At 47.6% G+C, this 23,684-nt stretch overlaps 1 protein-coding gene across 3 annotated transcripts in view; it reads right to left on the reverse strand.

Moving 5' to 3' along the window:
- Positions 1-2,092: 2,092 nt before the first annotated feature.
- LMNA (lamin A/C) overlaps positions 2,093-23,684 on the reverse strand; it is a 143,082-nt gene continuing 121,490 nt past the window's right edge. For all 3 annotated transcript variants that reach the window (XM_048513069.1, XM_048513060.1, XM_048513051.1), the window contains 11 exons: positions 17,636-17,792; positions 14,997-15,122; positions 14,133-14,303; positions 12,061-12,186; positions 9,812-10,032; positions 9,187-9,400; positions 7,824-7,931; positions 6,419-6,538; positions 5,684-5,785; positions 3,140-3,388; positions 2,093-2,262 (listed from right to left, as the gene is read on the reverse strand). In XM_048513069.1, coding sequence (XP_048369026.1) covers positions 2,236-2,262; positions 3,140-3,388; positions 5,684-5,785; positions 6,419-6,538; positions 7,824-7,931; positions 9,187-9,400; positions 9,812-10,032; positions 12,061-12,186; positions 14,133-14,303; positions 14,997-15,122; positions 17,636-17,792 — 1,621 coding nt within the window. In that variant the 3' untranslated portion in view covers positions 2,093-2,235. The remainder of the gene's footprint in view (positions 2,263-3,139; positions 3,389-5,683; positions 5,786-6,418; positions 6,539-7,823; positions 7,932-9,186; positions 9,401-9,811; positions 10,033-12,060; positions 12,187-14,132; positions 14,304-14,996; positions 15,123-17,635; positions 17,793-23,684) is intronic.

Below are 23,684 nucleotides of genomic sequence, written 5' to 3' on the forward strand. Positions count from 1 at the left end.
TAATTCCCTGAAGGCTTCTCCGGGGTATACCAGAAATACATCCCGTGGCAGCGTCCAGAAGGCATCAACTCCACTTTCCCCAATCTTTCCAACCCAGCAGGCAGGAGTCTGGCATACTGAGGTTCACACTGGATCCTCATGCTACAGCACCCGCAGGGACCAACTTTGGATGGGTTCAGCTGGATCACTGTGGGGGCTGGGGATGTCCTGAGGAAAACCTTTGGGCCCCTGCTCACCATTTCCCCAGCTTCATCCAAACATGCCCCAAACAAGCTCAGTTCCCAACCCTGTACCTGCTATCCCTAAAGACCAAAGTGAGAAGCTAATTAAAAAAAAGATTTAGGGAGTCACCATCTGCTTCACGTTAAGGAGGAGATGGGAGGGAGCAGAGGCAAAGTTTAATGTTTGCTGGACCAGATTCCAACTGAATCACACCGATACACCTCCAGGGAAGAACCCCCCGCCCCCTTTTGAGAAAGGCGCTCCAGATGTTCAACAGGGAACTCCCCCCACTAATGAAGTCCCTGCTCACGTGGAAACTCTGAAAGTGGGAGAGCAACAGACCTGCCAAAACCCAAGCGTCCAACGCTTCTGCTAAATTCGACAACCTTTGAAAAGTGCCTGGTCCCACAACAAAAAAGAAAAAAAAAGAAAAAAAAGGCCCGTTGTCTTGCTCACTTTCCTTCAAATTAAAACTTCTGGAAAAAGAACAATAAACTAGCGAACGAAAGGCAGTTTTTGGCTTCCTGTTCCTCTGTCTCTCACCTCTAACTACTGTCCCACAAATATCATCTCTTCCCCAAGGCACATCTTGGTTAGTTTGACATACATTCTCTCCCTCCCCTTTCCACCCTCAAAAGTGCCACTGAAGAACTTACAGTACATAAAAAATCAACCCGAGAGCATCAATATTGGCTACTATAGCTAAGCAACTGGTATGAAGCGGGTAGAGATAACAGTGTGGCTGCAGCTCAAGCAAAGCGGGGCAAAGAGGCGCTTTTAAGCACCCCATGTCGGTTTAAAGATAATTGTCTTTGCTAGGAAAACCCAGCAAGCAAAGCCCTGTTGTGACAAAGCAAGACATCTAAATTCTAGTTTCCAAAATAAGGCATTTCGTTTTTAAGATCTATATTCCTTGAAGGAAGAGTGAGGGGGAGGAAATTATGCCTCCCCCTGAAACTGCTAGAGCCGCTGAAAGTACCATTCCAGACAGCATCCAGGTCTCCCTCTGGGGCGGATGTTTTAATCCAGATTTCAAATCGTACATGCAGATGCAGCTAATTGAATTAGGAGTGACTGCAGTCAACACAGGTGTTTTTCTTGAAACGGATGGAGGGAGGAGGGTGTAAACCAAAAAGCTACAATTGGGATTTTAAGACCAGCTGACTTTATAATCCTGCCAAATTTAAGGATGTTTTGGAGTTTACCCTGCATGGCCTCCTACCATTGTTTCCCCTGTAGTGTTTCAAACCCGGCCTTGGAAGCAAGAGGGAATCCATCTTGGATTATTTACATCAGATTAAATGTGCTGTGTTGCTTATTTAGGATTTTGAACCAGAAGGTCCTTAACATGTATCATCAACAAATTGGTTCCCCTAAATCTCCCTCAACATGTAAACAAGGTCCCTCTCTGAATTTAGAGGGATGCTAGGGATGACATGGGGTTATTCCACAGGGGCAAATGAGAACTGAGGATGCTGCTAGCTGGGAGTTATGCAGGCAATTGCCTCTTCTATACATCCCGCCAGTTAAGTGCAAAAGACAGAATTTACCCCCAGGAAGCAACAATAATCTAGAGGCCCTTCTCTATGGACTTTTCTCTTTAACAAACAGAAAACTTTGGTATTCAAGGAAAAAAAATACATATATACCTATCTAAAGATATATTAAACGAACAAGATTTTTCTTTTCTTTTTTTGGCACCAACAATTCCGTCTCTTTGGCTTGTTTCTTTTTTTAAAAAAGAAAAAAAAATTAAAGCCTTTTTTCGTCATAGAAAAAAAAGATTTTTTTCCTTAAAAAAACCCCCTGAAGCATCTTTAGCATTTTATATATATAATAATATGTATAAATTTTTTGCCGTAAAAAATAATTTGTTTAAAAATGTTTTTTTTTCATTCTTTCTTTTTTTGTTGTTTGTTTGTTTTTCCTCCTGTGCACATAAGGACCAAATAGCTTTGGATAATTTGGGCAGTGAACAAGTCGGGGGTGGGGGGAGGGGGTCAATCAGAAGAGTTACATGATGCTGCAGTTCTGCGGACCCTGCAAAGGAAACGAGAAAGAGGGGAAAAGGTCACTGGGATGTGTTTTGGACACTCTGACTGAAAAACATACAATAATAAGTACATGCAGAAATGGACGACCAGAATCACCAGCGGGTTGGAATCAGTGGTGGGATTCAGCCGGTTTGCACCAGTTTGGTAGAACCGGTACCTAACTTTTTGATGAGTTTGGCAAACCGGCTGTTAAAAGCAACCGGCTGCTCTTGAGGTGCTAAAAACCCCATTGTTCCCTCTCCCAGGGCAGCAAAGGGGCTTTCAGAGCAGTGGTGGCAAGGCCCCGTTGCCCCCTTCCACCCGCACAAGAAGTTCCTCCGCAGCAGATAAGTGGAGGGGTGGGGTGAACCAGTTGTTAAATTATTAGGATCCCACCACTGGTTGGAATACTTTCCGCTTCAGGAAAACAATTTGAGGCTTTATGTTTGGAGGAAGGAGATTCAAAGGAGACACGAGATTGAAGAAGAGTTTGGATTTAAATCCCTCTTTTCTCAACCGTAAGGAGTTTCAAAGTGGCTTGCAAACGTCTTCCCTTCCTCTTCCCACAACAGACACCCTGTGAGGTTGATGGGGCTGAGAGAACTCTGAAGAAGTGTGACTAGCGCAAAGTCACCCAGCAGGTTTCGTGTGAGAAGTGAGGAATCAAACCTGGTTCTTCAAATTAAAGTCCACCTGCTTATTACCGCTATACCATGCTGGTACATAAGCACAATCACGCCATTAAAAGGCGGAGAGCTAAACACACAGATTCAAGGAGTTTATAGAGACATGAGCCCTGCAGGGATAGGGAGGGATATAAATCCAATAAAATAAATTTTTATCCCCCCTCCACAGTTTCTCCTGCCACACCATGGAACACTGACCTGCTGGCGTGGGGTGGAATTGCCCAGAATGTAAGACCTGGGCAGCAGGCTCTCTCCAATGCCAGTCCCCCCTGTGCTGCGGTAAGCACGGGTAATGGTGACACTGGAAGAGGATGATCCAGAAGACACAGCGCTGGTGGCAGCGTTGGTGCCGCCGGCCTTCTCTGCTGGCTGCCCACAGGTACTGCATAACACCGTGCGGGAACGCAGGTTGTACTCAGCAGGGTCCCCGGAGCTGCTGCAGTGGCTCTGAAGGAGGAAGGAGAGATGGTGAGAAGCAGGCCAAGGTGTGGTTTCAACAGCCCTTCCAACAGGTCTTTCACCCAAAGTCTCACAATGAACAGGGGGCTGGCTGCAGACCGACTTTCCCACTTGCAGGGGCTCTTCTGCCAGTGGAACAGAATGTTCCTGCCGACCCCCTCCCACTGAAGCTAACTAATCTCCCTGAAATGCTGCCTCCGGGGATAAGACAATCTCAGGTGGAGTGTGAGGGACAATTCAGGTCTACAACAGGAAAAGGGAATTGGTGGTAATTACTTCACCCCTTCCGTTAGTGCAGGGGCGTCCAGCTGTGGCCCTTCAGATGTTCATGGACTACAATTCCCATCAGTCCATGAACATCTGAAGGGCAAGTTAGAAATTTCCATGTTAGTGGAAAATTTAGTCTGTGCCCCACCTGTTCAAGTTATCCCCAGCAGAGCAGTTATCTATAGGTTACAACTGCTCAAGATTGTAGCACATGAACAGTGACGCAAGTTTACTTTAATCTGAGCATGCCCCCCCAATCCAGAAAAGATAAGCTTGTAGCCTGGTCTGTGGTTACTTTGTTAATGAAAGGTATTACAAAACCACCTTACAAATGGGTAACAGAACCTGCAACAGAGCCCTTTCCGTAGCGGCCCCCTTCCTAGCAGGCAGGCGAGTCTAAGGGTGTCAGGAAAGTGCCCATTCTTCTGTCATGTCGCACAATATGTAAACTGGTACAGTTCTTAGAACTGAATGATTAATGCTGTTCAGGCAGGCTTTTTAAATAAAAGGAGGGCTCCCATGCTTATATCACTCCACAAAGGGTGAGGCACAGAGGGCGCTTCTATAAAGAGAATTGGTAAAAAGGAAAATGCTTTGGAACACTGAATTGTTTATTCAACGCAGTCTACAGCTTTCATTTCAGTGTTCTCTAATTTAATAATCCAATTTCACTGCAGTGTTTGTTGTTGGTGTTACCCAGGTCTGGGCTGCAGCATTTTCTAGTTCTAGTTCCAGGCGGGTCTGCAGCAGAAGGGCAAGATTTGAGTCCAGTAGCACCTTAAAGACCAGCAGGATTTCCAGGGTATAAACTTCCCAGAATCACAGGTCTCTTTGTCAGGTATCTGACAAGCGGCCTTTGACTCCCAAAACCTTGCACCCAGATAATACGGTTTGTCTGTAAGGTGCTACTGGACTCAAATCTTGCCTTTCTAATTCTGTAATCCCACGAGTTTCAACGAGAAAGGGCAGACTATAAATGAAGAAAACAAATTTAGTTTGGGGATTTTACTATGGACCAAAGTGGATACCTACACAATCCCACAGTTATATTCACTGTCTTTATTACAATGAAAAACACCCTCCTAGAAAGACCCCTTCAAAGGCAATGAAACCAAGGGTATCGCTTTGCTTAGGACCTGTTAGATGTTCTGATTTTTGTGCTGGATGGCTTCCAATTAAAAGCCACTTTCAGTATTTGTTAAAAACACAAAATGGTTGAATGCAAAGCTATTTTTATTGAACTTGACGGGCAGTTCCACTGAACGACAGCAGCTTCGCCAGCGCATGGTGACTTCCCCAGCGCAAGACGCTCTTACGTCACACCAGAGGATGATGCTATCGTTAGCAGACTGTCAGGCCTGGCACCCGCCCGGCCTGGCATCAACTGGCTGGTGCCAAGGTCACACCTGCACTTGATGCACACACCTGCATTGTATGTTAATGGGCCATTCTGTTTCAATCGCTGTGCTTGTAACTTAGGGAAGTATACCTCCCTCATTCCTCCCTGGGGCTAGATTGAGACGACCAGGAACACATAACAATACTGTACTTCTGTTATTCATCCTATTGTGGGAAAAGGTGGGAGGGAGGAGTCTAGGAAAGTGGGAAACTTGGGAGATATAGGGCAGGCTGGCTTCTTGCAGCTAAGGTCCTGATACAGTTCAATAAAGCTCTTGAACTATTCCAGAATCTCAATTATTGACTGGAGTAACAGAGCACAATACAGGCCAAATCCATAGGATCCTGCTCGGGGATTGAGGGGCCAGAGATGCCAGCTCGCAGCTCCACTAGCGTCTAGTCATCAGGGAACTGCCCCTGTTCCTCCTGGCACCTGCCCACAGCAACACACTATCTGCATTTCGCCTTTGGGAAAAGGTGCTGGGCGTCTTTCAGGAAGTGTGCCTCAGAAGAGCTCTACAGAAGTCAGCCCTGCCCCAATGTCAACTGAAACCTCTGAACGGGAGTCTGAGGTGTCTGTGCTTTAGACACCCGGTGTCCAGTGCCTCAGGAACTCACATGGTGGTGGTGGCGGTGGTGATGGATGCCAACCTCGTCATCATCCTCTTCATTGTCATCCTCGACAACTACAGTGCGCACCAGCTTCCTCATGGCCACTTCCTGTGGAGAATATGGAAAAGGAGGAAGCGTCACTGCTCCATTTAGGTAGGAAGGACGGGGTGTGTTTAGCACCAGAGCAGCAGGAAAGCCAGAACGGAGAGTGAAAAAGACAAAAAGTAAATATTGTCGAAGGCTTTCACAGCTGGAAATACTATGGCGTTGTGGGTTTTATGGCCGTGTTCCAGTTTCTCCTGACATTTCGCCTGCATCTATGGCTAGCATCTCCAGATGCCAGCCACAGAAGCAGGCGAAACGTCAGGAGAAAATGCTACTGGAACATGGCCATACAACCCACAAAACCCTCAACAACCTACAGAAAATAAGCTTTAGGTTTCAAAACCTTCGTGCTGAAAACAGGTTGCAGGCATTACTATTAATCAATATTAGACATAGCCTAGGAGACAACAGAGGCATGTCTGGAAACTGATAATCAAAAACAGACACACACACACACACACGAGACCCAGACGCGAGGGCAGAGACCGGCCAAACGGAGCTCTGCCAGCCAACAGGCTCCAACAAAATTCGTCTTGGGACTCTGGATCGGCCTCTCTGTTTTTGCTGAGGGCCAGCTGCCTCATGCCAGCTCCTGATTGCCCCCTCCTGCCAAGCGCCAGCCTCAGGGCATCTTACCTCTCCAGAAGAAGTGAGGAGAGCCGTGCGCAGGCTGTCTCCAGATCCCCATGAGCTTTGGTTCTTCCACACCATATCCGAGGGTGGGTTGTGGGTCACCCCAGCGCCAGCAGCCCAGATCTGTAGACAGAAGGAGGAGGAGGAAGACATGAGACAGCCTCATACCAAGTCTGGCCTTTGGTCTACTGAGGTCAACACTGTCTACTTGTCAAATGCCTGTTGTATAACTGTGTGAGCTATGTTTTGACCTTGGTTCCCACTCCTGTGCGCGCCTAAATCTTTCGGTGGCCAGCTGCCTGGAGTGCAAGATGTGAAGTATTAACCACGTCTGAGTGCTATCTGGTCTTTGAAATTTCTGCAATGAGAATACTGTTTATGTTATCTGGCTGGGAGTGGGATGCGGGTCTGATTTTATACTTTCGCCAGGAACTCTGAAGTCTCAGAGTTCCCCTGTCTTGGTTTCGAATCTATCTTAGCCAGTGATTAAATAACTGTTTGAAGTTACTTTGCCTGGACTCAGTCTGTTCGTTACACTACTCGGGTTGGTGGCAGCTCAAGTAGCGACCTTTCACATCGCCTGATCCTTCCAGGAGATGCTGGGGATGGAGCCTGGGACCTTCTGGGTACCAAGCTGAGGCCAAGCCACAGCCCTATCGCAATTCACTCTCCAAAGGAGCTCTGTGCCCACGCTGCTAATCTAGCCCACAAAGCAGCCTAGGTAGCTTCAGGGCTATGAACCACAGATGGCCGTTCATTAGCAAAACATCCCTTTGAGAACCAGTGGGGTGTAGTGATTAGAGTGACAGACTAGGATCTGAGAACCTCAAGTTCAAATCCCGACTTTGCCACGGAAGCTTGCTGGGTGTCCTCGGGCTAGCCACATACTCTCAGCCTAACCCTAACTGAGAGGGTTACTGTGAAGACAAATGGGGAAGGGAGAAGAGAATGATAGCAGCTTTGGGTCCCCATATGGGAAAAAGGTGGGGTATAAATGAAGAAGAAGAGTTTGGATTTATATCCCCCCCTTTCTCTCCTGCAGTAGACTGAAAGGGGCTTACAATTTCCTTTCCCTTCCCACCCTCCACAACAAACACTCCGTGAGGTGGGTGGGGCTGAGAGAGCTCCGAAGAACTGTGACTAACCGAAGGTCACCCAGCTGGCATGTGTTGGCAGTGCACAAGCTAATCTGGTTCACCAGATAAGCCTCCGCAGCTCAAGTGGCAGAGCGGGGACTCAAACCCGGTTCTCCAGATTAGAGTGCATCTGCTCTTAACCATTAAACAAAGAAACAGAACTGTGCCTGACGGGGCTTCAATGGGCCTGACGGGGCTTCAATGCATCTCCATCACATCCCTTTTCCCAACCTGGGGACAGCCCGCATGACAGTATCTTCACAGATACTTACCGTTACTAACTGTCCAGCCTTCAAGGTGAACTTAGGAGGGAACCTATAGCAGATAGGGGCCTCTTCTCCATTCTGGCGCTTGATCTGCCAGTTTCCCAAAGACTGGTCCTGGGCAAAACAACACCATAGAAACCGTTGAAATACCTCCAGTCAAGGTGGCTCGCGCTCGACTGGCAACTTGACCCAGCCTCCTCTCCCACCCCCAAAAGAAAAACCGGATGGATACAGTTCTGACTTTAACACATTCTTTCATATCTTAAGCCCACACACTACAGAACAGCCTGTGTGCCCCTCAATGCAGAAAGCTGGCATATCTGCTGTTTGCCCACAGGCCCTGCTATGCCATGACGTTGCTTTAAATCAGCGCTTTCTTTCCCTCGAATCAGGGGAAAGATAGTTAATACCTTTATGAAAATGTATTTTGTTAAAAAAGATATATCCCCATCTGACATCGACCTCTACCAGAAAACAGCAAACTCCTACAAAAATCAGACACAACACAACACCCAAAAGGAAAGCAGGTATCAAAAATTCAAGGTCCCTTGTGATACCTAGGGTCTCCTTTCTTCTTCCCAACGAATCTCCCTAAACATTCAGATCTTTACCCTCGGTCTCTGAGGTTTGGTAGGTGGTGACAAGAGACGGGCTCTTCCCAGTGGCAGCACCCAGATGGGGGGACAGTCTTCCCAAGGGAAGCCCGTATGGCCTCCTCATTGATAAAATGCAGGAATCGGGAAGACGATTCCATTTGAGAATGTTTGAAGTTTAGCTAGCGTTTATTTCTGCCAAGACACCTGTGGAGTCTACTGAAGTACTGCACCTGCTGGAATTTTAGACCATATTGTACACTACCGTAAGCCACCTGATCAAAGCTGCGGGATATGAAGGGTTCAAATAAACAAAACGTTTTTTAAAATCTGAAATTTCAAACACCAACCAAACCTAGAAGGGAAGAACAGAACGGAACCATCTGCAGCTGGTGTCCTACAAGTGAAAATACCCCAAGTACTGCTAATGGCTCCATCAGACCCCAAACCAGGTCACAACAGGGCCTTTACAGGAGGCCTTGGAAAGGATTAACCCCGTTTCAAGTTCTCTACTTGCGGCCGTTCTACTTCCCCTTTCCTCGCCTCACCACAATATTTATTTATTGATTAAGTTGTATCGAAGGGAAAGGATGGCGAAACACAATTTGGGGCTCGAAATATCCTTTTGTCCAGATGGAACGTTCTCCGACACCTCCTTGAAAGCTCTGTGATCCTACAGAGATTGAAATTCACAGTGTCCCTAATGCATTCCTGCCCGGGACTGGAAACCAGGAAATCCCCCTACCCCTAGCACGCAAACCCCCCCCCCCCCCTACCTCATTAGATTTGTTCCTGAGGCGGACAAACTTCCCCTCGAGGTCCACTTCCTCCACGGCCACGCGGCCACTGGTCCGGGCATGGTGGGAGAAGCTGGTGCGGCTCTCTCCGTCCTCCAGCTTCCTCTTCTTGGAAGAGCTTTGAAGGGATGAGTGGGAGACCCGGGCCCTGCCGCCAGCCTTTTGAGAAGAAGGACTCGGGGAGAGACGCAGCCTAAATGAAGGAATTGAAGAAGGGTGTGAGTAAAGATGGATTCCGATACTATCTACAACCCCATCCCAACAGAGAAGAAGAAGAAGAGTTTGGATTTATATCCACCCTTTCTCTCCTCAAAGGGGCTTATAATCTCCATTCCCTTCCCCCGCCCCCAACCAAACACGCTGTGAGCTGGGTGGGGCAGAGAGAGCTCCGAAGAACTGTGACTAGCCCAAGGTCACCCAGCTGGCATGTATTGGAGTGCACAAGCTAATCTGGTTCCCCAGATAAGCCTCCACAGCTCAAGTGGCAGAGGGGGAATCAAACCCGGTTCCCCAGATTAGAGTGCACCTGCTCTTAACTACTACACCAGGCTGCCTGGGAAAGAATGGGTAAGCACCCCCAGTCCTGGCCCAGCTGCGCACTGACCTCTCCTCCTCTCCCTCTAGGAGCTTGCGGTAGGCATTGATCTCCATGTCCAAGGCCAGTTTGATGTCCAGAAGTTCCTGGTATTCATCCAGCTGTTGCTGCATGCGGGCCCGCATCTCAGCCATCTCCCGCTCCTTTTCAGACAGGATGCGGCGGCTGGTGTCCCTTTCTCGGGCGAGCGCATCCTCCAGATCCCGCAGTTTCGCCTCCTTGGCAGACAGCTGAGAAGGATGCATAAGAGGGAAGCGGTAGGCGGCAAAGCCCAGCACCAAGGACTCAGAAAGGGACAAACTGCCAAGGGAGAAGAGGGATTCCACCTCCTTAGGGCAGCTGTCAAGGGGAGACGTGAACCTTTTCCTTTGTGGCAGCAACCAAGACCTCAGATAATGCTGAGTTTGCATCATTTAGTCATTTTTTCCTGACGCTTTATTAACTTTCTGTATATTAATTTTCCCCACCCCCATCACCAAAGTCCCTGGGAGGGGTACAGTCATAAAAGCACCATAAGATACAAACTTATAAAGAACAATGTGTTGTCAAAGGCTTTCACAGACTGAATCAAGTGGCTGTTGTGGGTCTTTCGGGCTGTGTGGCCGTGGTCTGGTAGATCTTGCTCCTACCATTTCTCCTGCGTCTGTGGCTGGCATCTTCAGAGGAGTATCACAGAGAGAAGTCTGTTACAGTGTTGGACACAGTGTGTAACAGACTTCCCTCTGTGATACACCTCTGAAGATGCCAGCCACAGATGCAGGAGAAACGGTAGGAACAAGATCTACCAGACCAGGGCCACACAGCCTGGAAAGCCCACAACAGCCAGTTATAAAGAACATCCTAAAATAAACCATTCCCACCCCCCAACCTACGCTTCCCTCCTAAAAATACACAAGCACTCAACGCAGCACAAGGCTAAAACCTGTAATCTGTTTTTCAAGTATGGCTGCTATCTGCAGATAGCTAAATCCACAGATCAAAGTCACACTTATCCAAAACAAATTTTTCTGCAAACTTGGGGGACCTCCAAGGCTTGCAGAAAAATCTGAAACATTAAAAGAATGGGGGTTCAAATCCCCACCCTGGGAAGCTGGAGAGCAGCCCTGCTAAGAAGCAGAGCCTTGGAGTCAAAACAGATTGCAGACACTGCTACGGCCAAACTCCAATTATTATTTAATTTTATTATTTAATTCCTTCTTCCACCACAATTCAGGAAGGACATTAACAAGCTGGACAGGTCCAGAGGAGGGCAACCAAAATGGTAAAAGGGCTGGAATCCATGCCCTACGAGGAGAGACTTAGGGAGCTGGGGATGTTTAGTCTTGAGAATTGAAGGTTAAGAGGCGACATGATAGCTCTTACCAAACAGGCTGATTGACGCTTGGTGAGGAGGGACTTAGGGAGCTGGGTGTGTTTAGTTTGGTGAAGAGAAGGTTAAGAGGTGACATGATAGCCATGTTTAGATATTTGAAGGCATGTCATGTTGGTGAGGGAGCAAGCTTGTTTTCTGCTGCTCCAAAGACTAGAACCAGAAGTAATAGGTTCAAGGTGAAGGAAAAGAGATTCCACCTAAACATCAGGAAAAACGTCCTGAAAGTAAGTCCTGTTCGACAGTGGAATGCACTACCTTGGAGTGTGGTGGAGTCTCTTTCTTTGGAGGTTTTTAAAGAGAAGCTAGATGGCCATCTTTCTTTGGAGGTTTTTAAAGAGAAGCTAGATGGCCATCTGTCAGGAGTGCTTTGATTGGGTGTTCCTGCATTGCGGGGGGGGGGGGGGGGGTGGACTTGATGGCCCTTGGAGCCTCTTCCAACTCTATGATTCCATGATTCAAAGTGAGTCGTGCCAGACAGCAACAGGGGGAAAGGGGGGGGGAAGGATGGGAGCAAGTTTCATGGGCCCCCTGCTAGCTCTTGGCCGATCTGTCCATCACCACAGCAAAAAATAGAGAATCAAGTGAGACTTAACTGCATTTTCTCAGAACACGATGAAACTTTAAACCAAAGAGCAAATGCATCAACCGAAGTGTCTTGGAGTTAAACAGACAGCATTTAAGTGTGCTGTGGAGGATCATGCATGCTTTTGTTTTTGGCCTCTGATGTCAATGTTAGCATGAGCTTTACTTGGCAATGTCCAAATGGAACGCTCCAGGTCAAGGCATCTGATACTGATCACAAACTGCAGGCACTCCGAGAGGCCTGTATTCAAAGCGCTGCCTGCACCAACTGCCTTCTGCCATCAGCCTTTCCTGCCAGCCTTACCTGCTTCTGCAGCTGGCTGAGCTGAGCCGACAGGGTGTCGATGCGGATGCGGGTCTGCTGCAGCTCCTCGTGGGCCGCTCCCGCCATGCTGCTGTTCCTCTCGGCGGACTGCTTGGCGTTCTCCAGCTGGAAAGGAAGTCGAATCACAATGAGACGCGGGAGGGTATGAACAGAACAAGCCGAAAATGCCAAGCCCTGTGACGTGGGTTGGACTTGTGTAAACCCAAGGCAAGCTGCCTTCTGAACACCACCACCTGATAAATACTTAACCTTTGGCTGCCATGCTGAGCGGTTGAGCACCTTTTTAAATAAGTTTGACCCTACTTAGCTTTTATTTCTCAGTTTATTCTTTTATTATCTAAAATGTTTTACTGTTTTTTACTTAAATCTTGAACTGCCTGTCTGTGGTTGTCCCACACTTTCTCTTTACACCCTTTGTTCCCCATAAGTCACTACCAGTTCTCTCCTTTTTACACCAGCTCCCTTCCGATACACCTGCATGGTGCCCACTTTCTCTCCTGCTCCACACCCGTCCTTAAAAGCCCCACCTTTCCCCACAAAGCCTTCGTTTCCGTTCCCCAGATCTTATGGACTTCCTTATGCCGAGCTGGATCACTGGCTTAGTACAGCCAACTCCGATTCTCCCAGGAGACGTCTGCCACATGAGATCTTTTCCCTGGAGAGGTTGAGAATCGAACCCAGTTTTTCTGCATCTTGCTCATTTAACCAGTGGGCCACAGTGGTTACCCATCAGCTCTGGCTGATACAACTGCCATCAAGTTGCCTCCAGCAGTTAGAATGTAAACTTCTGGGGGGAGGAAGGGCCTACTCAAATGTCCCTAGGCTGTGGCCATTTTGTCATGCGGGGGGTGGAAAATCGCCCCCCACACCCCTCCCGCTTCCCCCCGGGTCCATACATTGACTTCATGACCTGGGGCAAAAAAATGTTTGGTTGTGGTGGGGAAGGGCAGTGGCCCATACCAAGGGGGGGACGGGGGGCGGGGGGGCAGAAAACTCAGATTTTGAACCAGGCTACATTTTCTCTAGATACACCCAGTGCACACTCTGGCTTCCCACCCCACCCCTGCAAGACCCTGGGAAATGTAGTTCCCACCAGGTTGTTTGTAGCCTGGAAGGGAACACAGGCAGGCCTCTTCTCCAGCCTGCTCCGTTTGCTGAAGTAAGTGTGTGTGTGTGGGGGGGGGCACCGAAGGGGGAGGGGGGAATTTTCTGCCCCCTCGTGACCCAAAGCCGTGCGCCTGGTGCATGGTGCGCACCCTCCCCCCTGGTAACCCCGCCTCTGCCTCTAGGGGCAGGCGCCTCTATTTTTCAGATTGCAGAATTCAGTAATGGCTGCCCTGTATGCTGATGATACTATATTCGTAAAAATGGCCCAACAGGCAAAAATCAGAAGGTCAGCTAAGGTGAACAAAGGATGCCCCAGAATTCGTCGCCGAGCTATTGACAGAAGTAGCTGCTTCTTTTTACAGTAGCCAGAGACATCCCCAAAAGGAGTGGAATTCAGGGCTAAACTAGACATGAGAGGATTTCCAGGTACGACACACTCTGGGCTGTATTTTAAAACGCCCTTTTAGAGACTAATGGGGGCAATTTAAAAACATTCCAAGGACCCAATATGTGGGCTGGACCATGACAGGATCAGGCTCTCATGGCATTTTAAATTTCCCACATTAGAAGAAGAGTTTGGATGTATAGCCTCCCTTTCTCTCCTGTAGGAGGGGCTTACAATCTCCTTTCCTTCTCCCCCCTCCCCCCGACAAACACCCTGTGAGGTGGGTGGGGCTGGGAGAGCTCCAATCAACTGTGACTTGCCCAAGATCACCCAGCTGGCATGTGTTAGAGTGCACAAGCTAATCTGGTTCACCAAATAAGCCTCCACAGCTCAAGTGGCAGAGCGGGGAATCAAACCCAGTTCTCCAGTACCGCCCACTTTAGGAATCCCTAAGTTAGGCCCTTGCTGCAACGAATGCCTTTGAAGATGCTCTGTGCTCTTGGTAGCTTCCCCACTTCCTGTTGCTGGACCCTCGAGTGAGAGGGGGTGAGCATGTTACCTTGGCACTGTAAGTTTTCTCCAGCTCCTCCTTGTAGAGTCGGACCTGGGATTCATGCTGGCCCCTCAGATCCTGTAAGGCCTCAGCCAGCTTGCTCTCAAACTCCTGCTGGCGGCCGCTGTCAATCTCCACCAGGCGGGTGTCGTGGCGACGTTTGGTCTCGCGAAGCTCCTGCAGGAGAAGGAAGGGATGTGATCAAGGCCCTGCAGTGGCTTCAACTGGATTCTATGAGAAGCGGGGCCTTTCTTGTCACAGCCCCAAGAAACCTGGAATGTTTTCCCAAAGAATACTAGTTTATCAACCTTTGTTACAGCATCCCGCAAAGGCTAAGAGAAAGATAAGGCTACTTTCGCTAAGACTATTAAGCTAAGGCTAAGAGAAAGATATGGCTACTTTCGCTTTTGCCTAGTGTGACGAAGTAGATGTGCCTGGGGCCAGGTGGCGGCTTCATCCCTGTGTTCATGACCTTGAGCCTGTCTTGCATCCCTTTCTGTAAAGCTTTGGGCCGTGTGGGATGGAGGTGTGGAATTGGGACGGGGAAAGGCAAAGGGAGGATTTGATATATCTGGGTTCTTCAAGGCAGTTTTCAGAACTGGCTTTTTTCCTCTGGCCAACCGATGTCTATCAATAAAGACTTCTAAACCCAGAGTTACAGAGTCTGAATCGGTCCACAGAACTGCGGCTTGACACCAAGATGAAGCGGAAGCCCACGCCCTCAAGGACTGCAACAGCTTACAAAAGCCAGGCCCTGACCTGATTTTCTCAGCTGACTTGATCCGTAGCCCCACAACGATTGGAATCTAAGCACTAGAGGGCGCAACAGTCCAAGCAAAGCTTGGGTCCCTCTGTGGGACACCCACTCACCTCACTATAGATGTTCTTCTGGAAATCCAGCTCTTCCTTCAGGGTCTGCAACCTGTTCTCGGCATCGACCCTCCGCAGCATCTCATCCTGAAGCTGCTTCTTGGCCTCGGCCAAAGCCGCTTCCAGCTGGGGAAGGAGGAAAAGAAAAACGATGCATCACAGATGAATAGGAAGAAGGGCAGCTCTTACCAAACAGGCTGATTGAAGCTTGGCGAGGAGGGACTTAGGGAGCTGGGTGTGTTTAGTTTGGTGAAGAGAAGGTTTAAGAGGTGACATGATAGCCATGTTTAGATATTTGAAGGAGTGAAAAATTGGTGAGGGAGCAAGCTTGTTTTCTGCTGCTCCAAGGACTAGGACCAGGAGGAATGGGTTGGAGGTGAAGGAAAAGAGATTCCACCTAAACATCAGGAAAACCTTCCCAACAGTAAGGGCTGTTCAACAGTGGAATGCACTACTTTGGAGTGTGGTGGAAGAAGAATTTCCTTCTTTGGAAGTTTTTTAAAGACAGGCTGGATGGCCATCTGTCAGGTGTGCTTTGATTGTGTGTTCCTGCATTGCAGGGGGTTGGACTTGATGGCCCTTGGGGTCTCTTCCAACTCTATGAGTTTATGATCTAAGCTGGCAGGATCTCTGTATAGTCGGTGGCAGGACACAAGATTGTAGCTTTGTCTGTTCAATTGCTTCGGGAGAAACACGGAGCCGTGACTCCTGGTAACTGGCCATGTGGAGGGAAAAATCAGGACAACAGCACAGTTGGGCAGAGGCTAAAAAGAGCCTTGCTGGATCAGGGTGAAAGTCTATTTAGCTCCACACCCTATTCCTTATGCATGCCTCCAGAAACATCGCCGGGAGGATACGGAGGCAACATCTCTGCCCCACTGTTTATACTCCAGAACAGGAATTCAGAGATACACTCAGTGCTCATGAACAGGCAGGTTCATTCAGCTACACAGTCTGTCAGACTAATCCTCTTCCATGTATGGATCAAACACCCTTTTAAAGACATCTTTGCCAGTGGACTTCACCATGTCTCATGGTAGCCGACACCACAAGTTCTTTGTCTACCCTCAGTGTAGCACTTCGGACCAGTATTATGGGGCGACTCCTGTCCCGTTGCACAAGAACCGGGAAGGAAATACTCCTTGCTCCTGTCATCACTACACCAAGCATTACTCTGTGGATCCCTGCTGCGTACCCTCCCCGAATGAAACTTTTAAAAAAGCTACCCTTCTCTTGTAGGGAATGTGCTTCCAGTCTCCTAAGTGACTCTTTTTTGGGGAGTGCAGCAACCTGAAGCAAACTCACAGGTCTGGCCTATGAAGACAGGAGGCGTTGCGGCACTCATCTTGGCCCTTGGCATGGAAAGCTAGGCTCTGAAACTTAAGGGAGGGGGGCTCTTTTTAAAAGGGAAAGAAAAGGGCCCTTTTGCCACAGTTGTGGAGTTTCATTCTCAGCCCGTCACTTTGTCCAAGGCCACCTCCTCACATTTTCACTCAAAGCACATTCATTCGAGTGTGCAGGAGCAGTGCATGGTGGGCAGGCAGGCAGCACGTGACCAAACATTAGCTGCACCACCTTCTACCTTGCCAAGATTTTGAGTTGCAGGGAGCTTGTTTGAACACAGGAGGGAGGTAGTGAGACAATCTGCTGTCTGTGTCCTGCGGTCGGCTCTTTCAGCACTATTTTCTTTTTCATTCCTAAATCGAGGAAGTTGTTGTGCACAGACTGTGTACTCTGCTCTCCCCCGGCTGGCCGATGTGGCCTCTTCTGAAGACAAGTTCCTTAACAAAGCTCTAGTAGCAACTGAGCTTTGGCACAAAGTGGAAGTAGAGATTCAGTCTAAACTGAGCACACTTTGTTAGATTAATGGACCAAAATTCTTTGACTGCCCTAAAATGCAGTTGTGTATCCACAGGTGTGTAGCAAAAAAGGTGGGTTTTCAAGGCTATCAAACTTCTTCATTGATACTGACAAACTGGAACAGGTCCAGAGGAGGGCAACCAAAATGGAAGTTTGGTGAAGAGAAGGTTTTAAGTGGTGATATGATAACCATGTTTAGATATTTGAAGGGATGTCACGTTGGAGAGAGAGCAAGCTTGCTTTTTGCAGCTCCAGAGACTAGGACTTGGAGTAATGGGTTCAATGTGAAGGAAAAGAGATTCCACCAAAACCTCAGGAAAAACGTCCTGACAGTAAGAGCTGTTGGATAGTGGAATGCACTACCTCGGAGTGTGGTGGAGTCTCCTTCTCTGGAGGTTTTTAAAGAGAGGCTGGAGGCCATCTGTCAGGAGTGTTTTGATTGTGTGTTCCTGCATTGCAGGGGGTTGGACTTGATGGCCCTTGCGGTCTCTTCCAACTCTATGATTCCTAAATCACCAAGACTCTTCTGGCATGTGGAAGACTAACAAGCTTATTTTGGCATAGCCTTTTGGATGCCAGGGTCTATTTCAGTGCCACAATAAATCCACCAGACTTTTGGGTACCACAAGACTGTTGTTTTGGCTGCAATGGTGTCACTCACCCGCTTTTCAAACTCATCCCTGCCAACCAAGCACAAGTTAGGGGGATCCCAAACAGCTCAGGCCAGTTTGCTTCACCCCTGGCCGAGGAATCCTAGACAGATTTGGGGGGTCATTTACCTTGAGCAACTGGGCTTTCAGATCACGGACTTCATTTTCCAGATTTCGCTTCTCCCCCAGAGCAGTGGTGAGGGCAGCTTCCTTGGAGTTCAGAAGGGCCTCAACATCCTTCAGGCGGGCCTGGGCCGCCAACAGGTCCCCTTCCTTCTTGGTGTTCCTAAAAAGCAAAAGGAAGAGGGAGGTGTCCATTAAGTCTGTATCTCAGAGACCTTGTGAGAAGCTGTAACTCCGCTACATGGACATCGCAAGACGGATGACAGCACAACAGGAATCCTACTGAATGGGACTACGACTGGCCCAGCAGTGGCCACCTAGGAAATTCTGAACCCTAGAAGGAGACAGCCCTCCCTATTTGTTCTCCTGCCTCTGAACCCAGAATTGCTGGCACAATGCTTCCAAGCGCTATTTCAACCTGCTACAGGAGTTTGAACACATGATAAAAAAATCCAGCATATTTAAATAAGTAAATGAGCCTCTACATATCTGAGGTGGCAGGGATCCTTTGAACTCACCCTCCAGACACATGGAGGGCCAGGAATATCCCTCTGTCTGCAGAATGCAAGTTAAGTTCTCCAATACAAGGATGTATAAAACAGGAGTCTTGCTGGATCTGTCCAAAGGCAGCCCGGCCTCCTCTTTCCAACAGTGGCGAGCCACATGTCTTTAGGAAACTCATAAGCAGAATACGAAGGAATTAGTCCTTTGTCCCTGCTGTCCCCATGGTATTCAGAGGTATAATCAGTGGCAGAATTCAAATAATTTAACAACCGGTTCTGGTGATGGGATTCCAATAACCTAACAACCGGTTCCGGTGATGGAATTCAAATAATTTAACAACTGGTTGTTTACAAGCACCATTCTAACAACCAGTTCTGCCAAAGTGGTGCGAACCTGCTGAATCACACCACTGGGTATACTGCCTCTGACCATGCAGGCTCCACTTAGCTATCATTGCTAATAGCCATTGACAGGGTTACCCTCTGTGAATCTGAATCGACTCTCAAAACCTCATTGCATCTTGTGGCAGCAAATTCCTAAGGTAATGAAGCGACTCAGCTGCCCATCAGTTTCATTTGGTAACTCCCTGTTCTGGAGAAGAAAAAATTCTGTTTACTTTCTCTATGCCATGCAACATTTTATAAGCCTCTGCTATGTCTCCCCTTTCCCTGGATGACATGAAAAACTGCAGCACAGTCCAAAATGATCTTCAAAGACCATATGCCGCCTGTTTGGCACGCCCATTTCCAGCGCAGTACAATGGTTATAATCAAATGAGAATTTGGGAGACCCGGCCAAAGAAGTGACCGTGGGTCAGTCATTGTGTCTCAGCTTAACATCCCTCACAAAGTCATTGTGAAGGCAAAATGAGAACTGTGTGGGTCACCCTGTGTGGGTCACCTGGAGCAGAGCGGGGCAAAACTGTACTAGAAGGAGAGATTCCATACCCACCCTCCACAAAATGATCATGAGGCAATTTCCCGCCCAGACATCGACCATAACAAACTCCATTGAGTGTCTCAGGGAAAAGACTCATGCGGGTTACCCAACAGAGATTGTGACTATTTCTAACACAGCGTGTACACAACGCAACACAGACCTTCAATGCATGCAGCAGCATGCAATACCAAAGACACACACAGAAAAGGAATTCAAGGACCCTTGGAAATGTGGTGCGGATAAAGCTGTGTGACAGTGCAAGTTCACACGTTGATATTTCCTGTCTCTGTCAGAGCCACCATTTCACGGCCCACTGCAGAAGACTTATCCAGGCTTAACCAAACACACACAGGCAGCCTCCCAAAGGTCAGTGCTTATGATCTTGTAAACTTGGATGCCCGTTAAATATTTTGCTGATCAGGCAAAGCTTGTTTGAAATCCCACCTTGTATTTGATTTTATGACCAGCTCCTATAGATTATAAGAAAAATATTAGAGTATCTTTAACAATAAGAGATGTGTTTGCCTATTAAGTTGTACATCAGTTTACCCATCATCAATACATTATTATTTATGGAGGAGAAGTCGATCTATGGCTACCAATCTTGATCCTCCTTGATCTCAGATTGCAAATGCCTTAGCAGACCAGGTGCTCAGGAGCAGCAGCAGCAGCAGCAGGCCATTGCTTTCACATCTTGCATGTGAGCTCCCAAAGGCACCTGGTGGGCCACTGCGAGTAGCAGAGAGCTGGACAAGATGGATTCTGGTCTGATCCAGCTGGCTTGTTCTTATGTTCTTAAGGCCGAAATCAGAACAGAACCAGGGCTCAGGTGGAAAAGTGGAACAGCATCTACCTGGAATTTTCCACGCAGGGTATGAGGGAAACTAAGCAAAAAGCTCTAAGATCCAGGATTCAAAATTTGACTCTGCCACAGACGTGCTAGGTGGACCTCAGTTGAGTTTCTCTCTCTCTCAGCTTCAACCCTCTCCCCTCCAGCTGGAATTTGGGGATTACAGAGCTGGCCTACATTTCGGAGCTGCCGCACATAATCACTAAACCTAGTCTGAGCTCAGAAGGGGCTGACCTGCTTGATTCCCAGACGCAGCCAGGGCTTCCCCAAACATATACCCCTCACGCCAGGAACACAGGAAAGAAGCAAGAGTGCCTCTGAGCAACAGCAAACTGTTCACCAACCGACCACGGCATGAAGAGGGAGACAGACGTAAGACATCTAGGCAGATTGGAGCCCCAGTATGAACTAGCCCTCGGCTCCACCAATTAAAATTGGCCTGGATAGAGCACAATCAACTTAAGTTTCAGTTGATTAATCTATTGAGGACAATTTTAATCTGCAGGGCTGAGGGAAGGGCACCAGCTTGTCATGGGTGGGGGTGGGGGGGTTGTTACTATAACAAAGATTGAACTGAAAAATATCAGAGTATCTTCAACAATAAGAGATGTGTTTGCCTATTAAGTTGTACATCAGTTTACCCATCATCAATACATTTTAAGACGGCAGCTAAAGATTTTGATGACGCACACGTCCATTTTTTTAACCCAGTCAATTTAGTTGACCAACTCTGAGTTCTCCCTGATTGACCTTCTGCATGAGGGTTGACTTTACCTGACGAGCTGCCTCCTGCAATTTTGCTCTTTGCCTAATCACACCTGAAAATGGTTCAGTGATGGAAGGGGTAGTCCTGTCCTTGAGTGGAGTAATTGGCTTTTTAAGACAGCTGGGAAGTAAGAGAGGGTGTCTGTGTTCTAACCAAGAGCGGGTTGTTATTTTTGTTCGTCCCTAAGCTTTTGTGGCTGGGAGCAATACTTTTGCATTGGATAATGCCCTGAGCCCTTCGGGGGAGGGCGGTCTATAAACCCAATTAATAATAATAATAATAATAATAATAATAATAATAAATAATAATAATAATAATAATAATAATAATAATAATACATCTGGAAAGCCTAACTTGGACAGAACATCAGTCCACATGCTGCAGAAAGCAGCACTTCTAGGAACTGCACACATTCTACGCAAATACCTCTAATATCCTAGGTCCTTGGGAAGGACTCGATATTCAGAGATGAATTCCAGACACTTGTGCTGTGTTGTTATGTGTATAATAATAATAATAATAATAATAATAATAATAATAATAATAATAGTAGTAGTAGTAGTAGTAGTAGTAGTAGTAGTAGTAGTAGTAGTAGTAGTAGTAGTAATAATAAATCTTTTAAGTTTTGATATATTACGTGGAGAGCTGACTTTTAACCTTGACAGTTTTTGCTAATAAATTTGTGAACTTCGTTTTGGACAACAGGATCTGGAACTGTGATTATGTTTGCAAAAGTCCCTGTTTACAAACCCCTTTTCTGAAGAGAACTGGAGGAGGAGAGACCTTCAGCACGTCCTCAGCAATTGAACTGCTGTGTCCCCTGACTGAGTTTCTTGGAGTGCGCACGAGAAGGTGGTGAGCAAGTGAGGAGTTCCAGGAATCCTCCCTCCCCCCCACCCCAATTGCTTCTATTTGGCCAACTGGTGCAATAAAAAACAAATATCTTTGAACAGTTTTCTTTTTCTAATCAGCCAAACTTTTGCCTAAGTCCTTAATAAAAAATCACTGACAACAGAAGAAGCAGAGGAAGAGGAGGAGGAAGAGTTTGGATTTATATCCCACCTTTCTCTCCTGTAAGGAGACTCAAAGGAGCTCACAATCTCCTTTCCCTTCCCTGCCCCCACAACAAACACCCTGTGAGGTGGGTGGGGCTGGGAGAGCTCCAAAGAACTGTGACTAGCCCAGGGTCACCCAGCTGGCATGTGTTGGAGTGCACAAGCTAATCAAGTTCCCCAGATAAGCCTTCATAGCTCAAGTGGTAGCAGGGAATCAAACCCGATTCTCTATATTAGAGTGCACCTGCTCTTAACCACTACACCACGCTGGTTGTGACATGGTGAGTACACTTCAGAACTCTCTTCTGCTGCAGGCTCTCCAAAGCAGCAGCCTGAGCTGCTCATGGAAGCCGAGTAAGATCAGGATATGGGAGAACTGAGTTCAAATCTACACTCTGCCCTGGAAGCTCACTTGGTGACCCTGGGCCAGTCACACACCCTCAGCCTCATCTACCTCACAAGGTTGTCGTGAGGATAAAAATGAAGGAGGGGAGAATTATGCACCCTGCTGTGCTCTGAGCTCCTTGGGAGAACAGCAGAATAAAAATGAACTAATCACATCCTGTCTCAGAAAAAAAGATGATTAGTAGGATTGTAAATTCCTCTACCATGGAACTCAACATGTCGGACCTTCTTTGTTGTAGAACGCTCCGCCTGAGTCTTAGCAGCTACCAATTTGCAAAAGGCAAGTACTGATAATAACTGTTCAATGTATTGTAAATTCTCTTGTATCAAAGTACAATGTTCAATAATGCACAAAATAATGGTTTTGACAAAGGCAACACGTAAAAACAAATGATAATTCTCACCTTCGTTCGGGACTATATTCTAACGTGGAAGCATACAATTTTCCCTACCACTGCACCTCAACTGACCATACCAACATCTCCATCTGAGACACAGTATAAATATTCTGTACATGGTTAGCCTGACAGGGAAAGATCACGTATGCTAATTCACACATAACTATCCATACTGAACCCTTGAGACTAGCCAGGCTACCAGTCTAATTAAATAAAAAAGATCCATAAATAAATCTGCAGGAAGTCTACCAGGTAAATATGACTATAATTTCTATTGAACCGTAATATTTACCAGTACAGAGAAACAAAGTGAAGGCGGAGGTTTATGAAAAGCTTTTCAGTTTTAAGAGAGAGAGAGAGAGAGAGAGACAGCAGGAGGCAGTAGAGAAGCAGACAGAAAGCTATAAATATGGCTGAGGTAAGAGAAAATCCAAAGTTTATAATCAGCTCCGATCCAAGTTTCCATTACTTAGTACAAAAGAAGGCGGGAGGGAAGTTGTGGGGGAATGGAGGAGGAGGGTAAAAAGGAACAGAACCGAGAGAGACGCAGCTAGCGGGAAACCGAAAGGCAGCTGTTTTTTTGGTTTTAAAAAATGACACCCACTAAACAGATGATGGAAAGCGAAAGACTAAACGCTCTGTGTTGCAGACAGAACAGGCGTGCAGGGCTGGAATGCGCCAAACAAGGGAGTCACTCTGGACGGGAGCTGTCTGGCCGAGAGGCGGCTCCGATTGCGCAACGTCTTTTGAAGGAGGAGGGATAAATCGGTCTCCGCACCCCGGTTGAAAGGCGGCACCAGAGCAAGAGAGGGCCAAATCCAGCATGTAAAAAACAAGCGTCCTGCAACATAGGGCCTCTGAGCATACGCAGTGCACTCCCATCTGGTTAACGACAGCACGTTCGAAAGCACGCTTGCCAGAAATATGCGAAGGTGCCTTCTTTGGAGTCAAACCATCGGTTCCAGTTTCAAGTGTCTGTTCAAGCTCGGACTGTCCAGGGGTTCCTTCAACACCCGCACTATGCAAGTGGAGATGCCAGAGACTGAGGCTCGGTGTATGCAAAGTCACATGTGCCACTGCTGAACTAGGGGGGACCTGTGGCGAAAAGCAGAAGACTCTCATTCTAGATTTCTGCTCA

Source organism: Sphaerodactylus townsendi, linkage group LG01 (genome assembly GCF_021028975.2).
Source record: "Sphaerodactylus townsendi isolate TG3544 linkage group LG01, MPM_Stown_v2.3, whole genome shotgun sequence".
Lineage (NCBI taxonomy): Eukaryota > Metazoa > Chordata > Lepidosauria > Squamata > Sphaerodactylidae > Sphaerodactylus > Sphaerodactylus townsendi.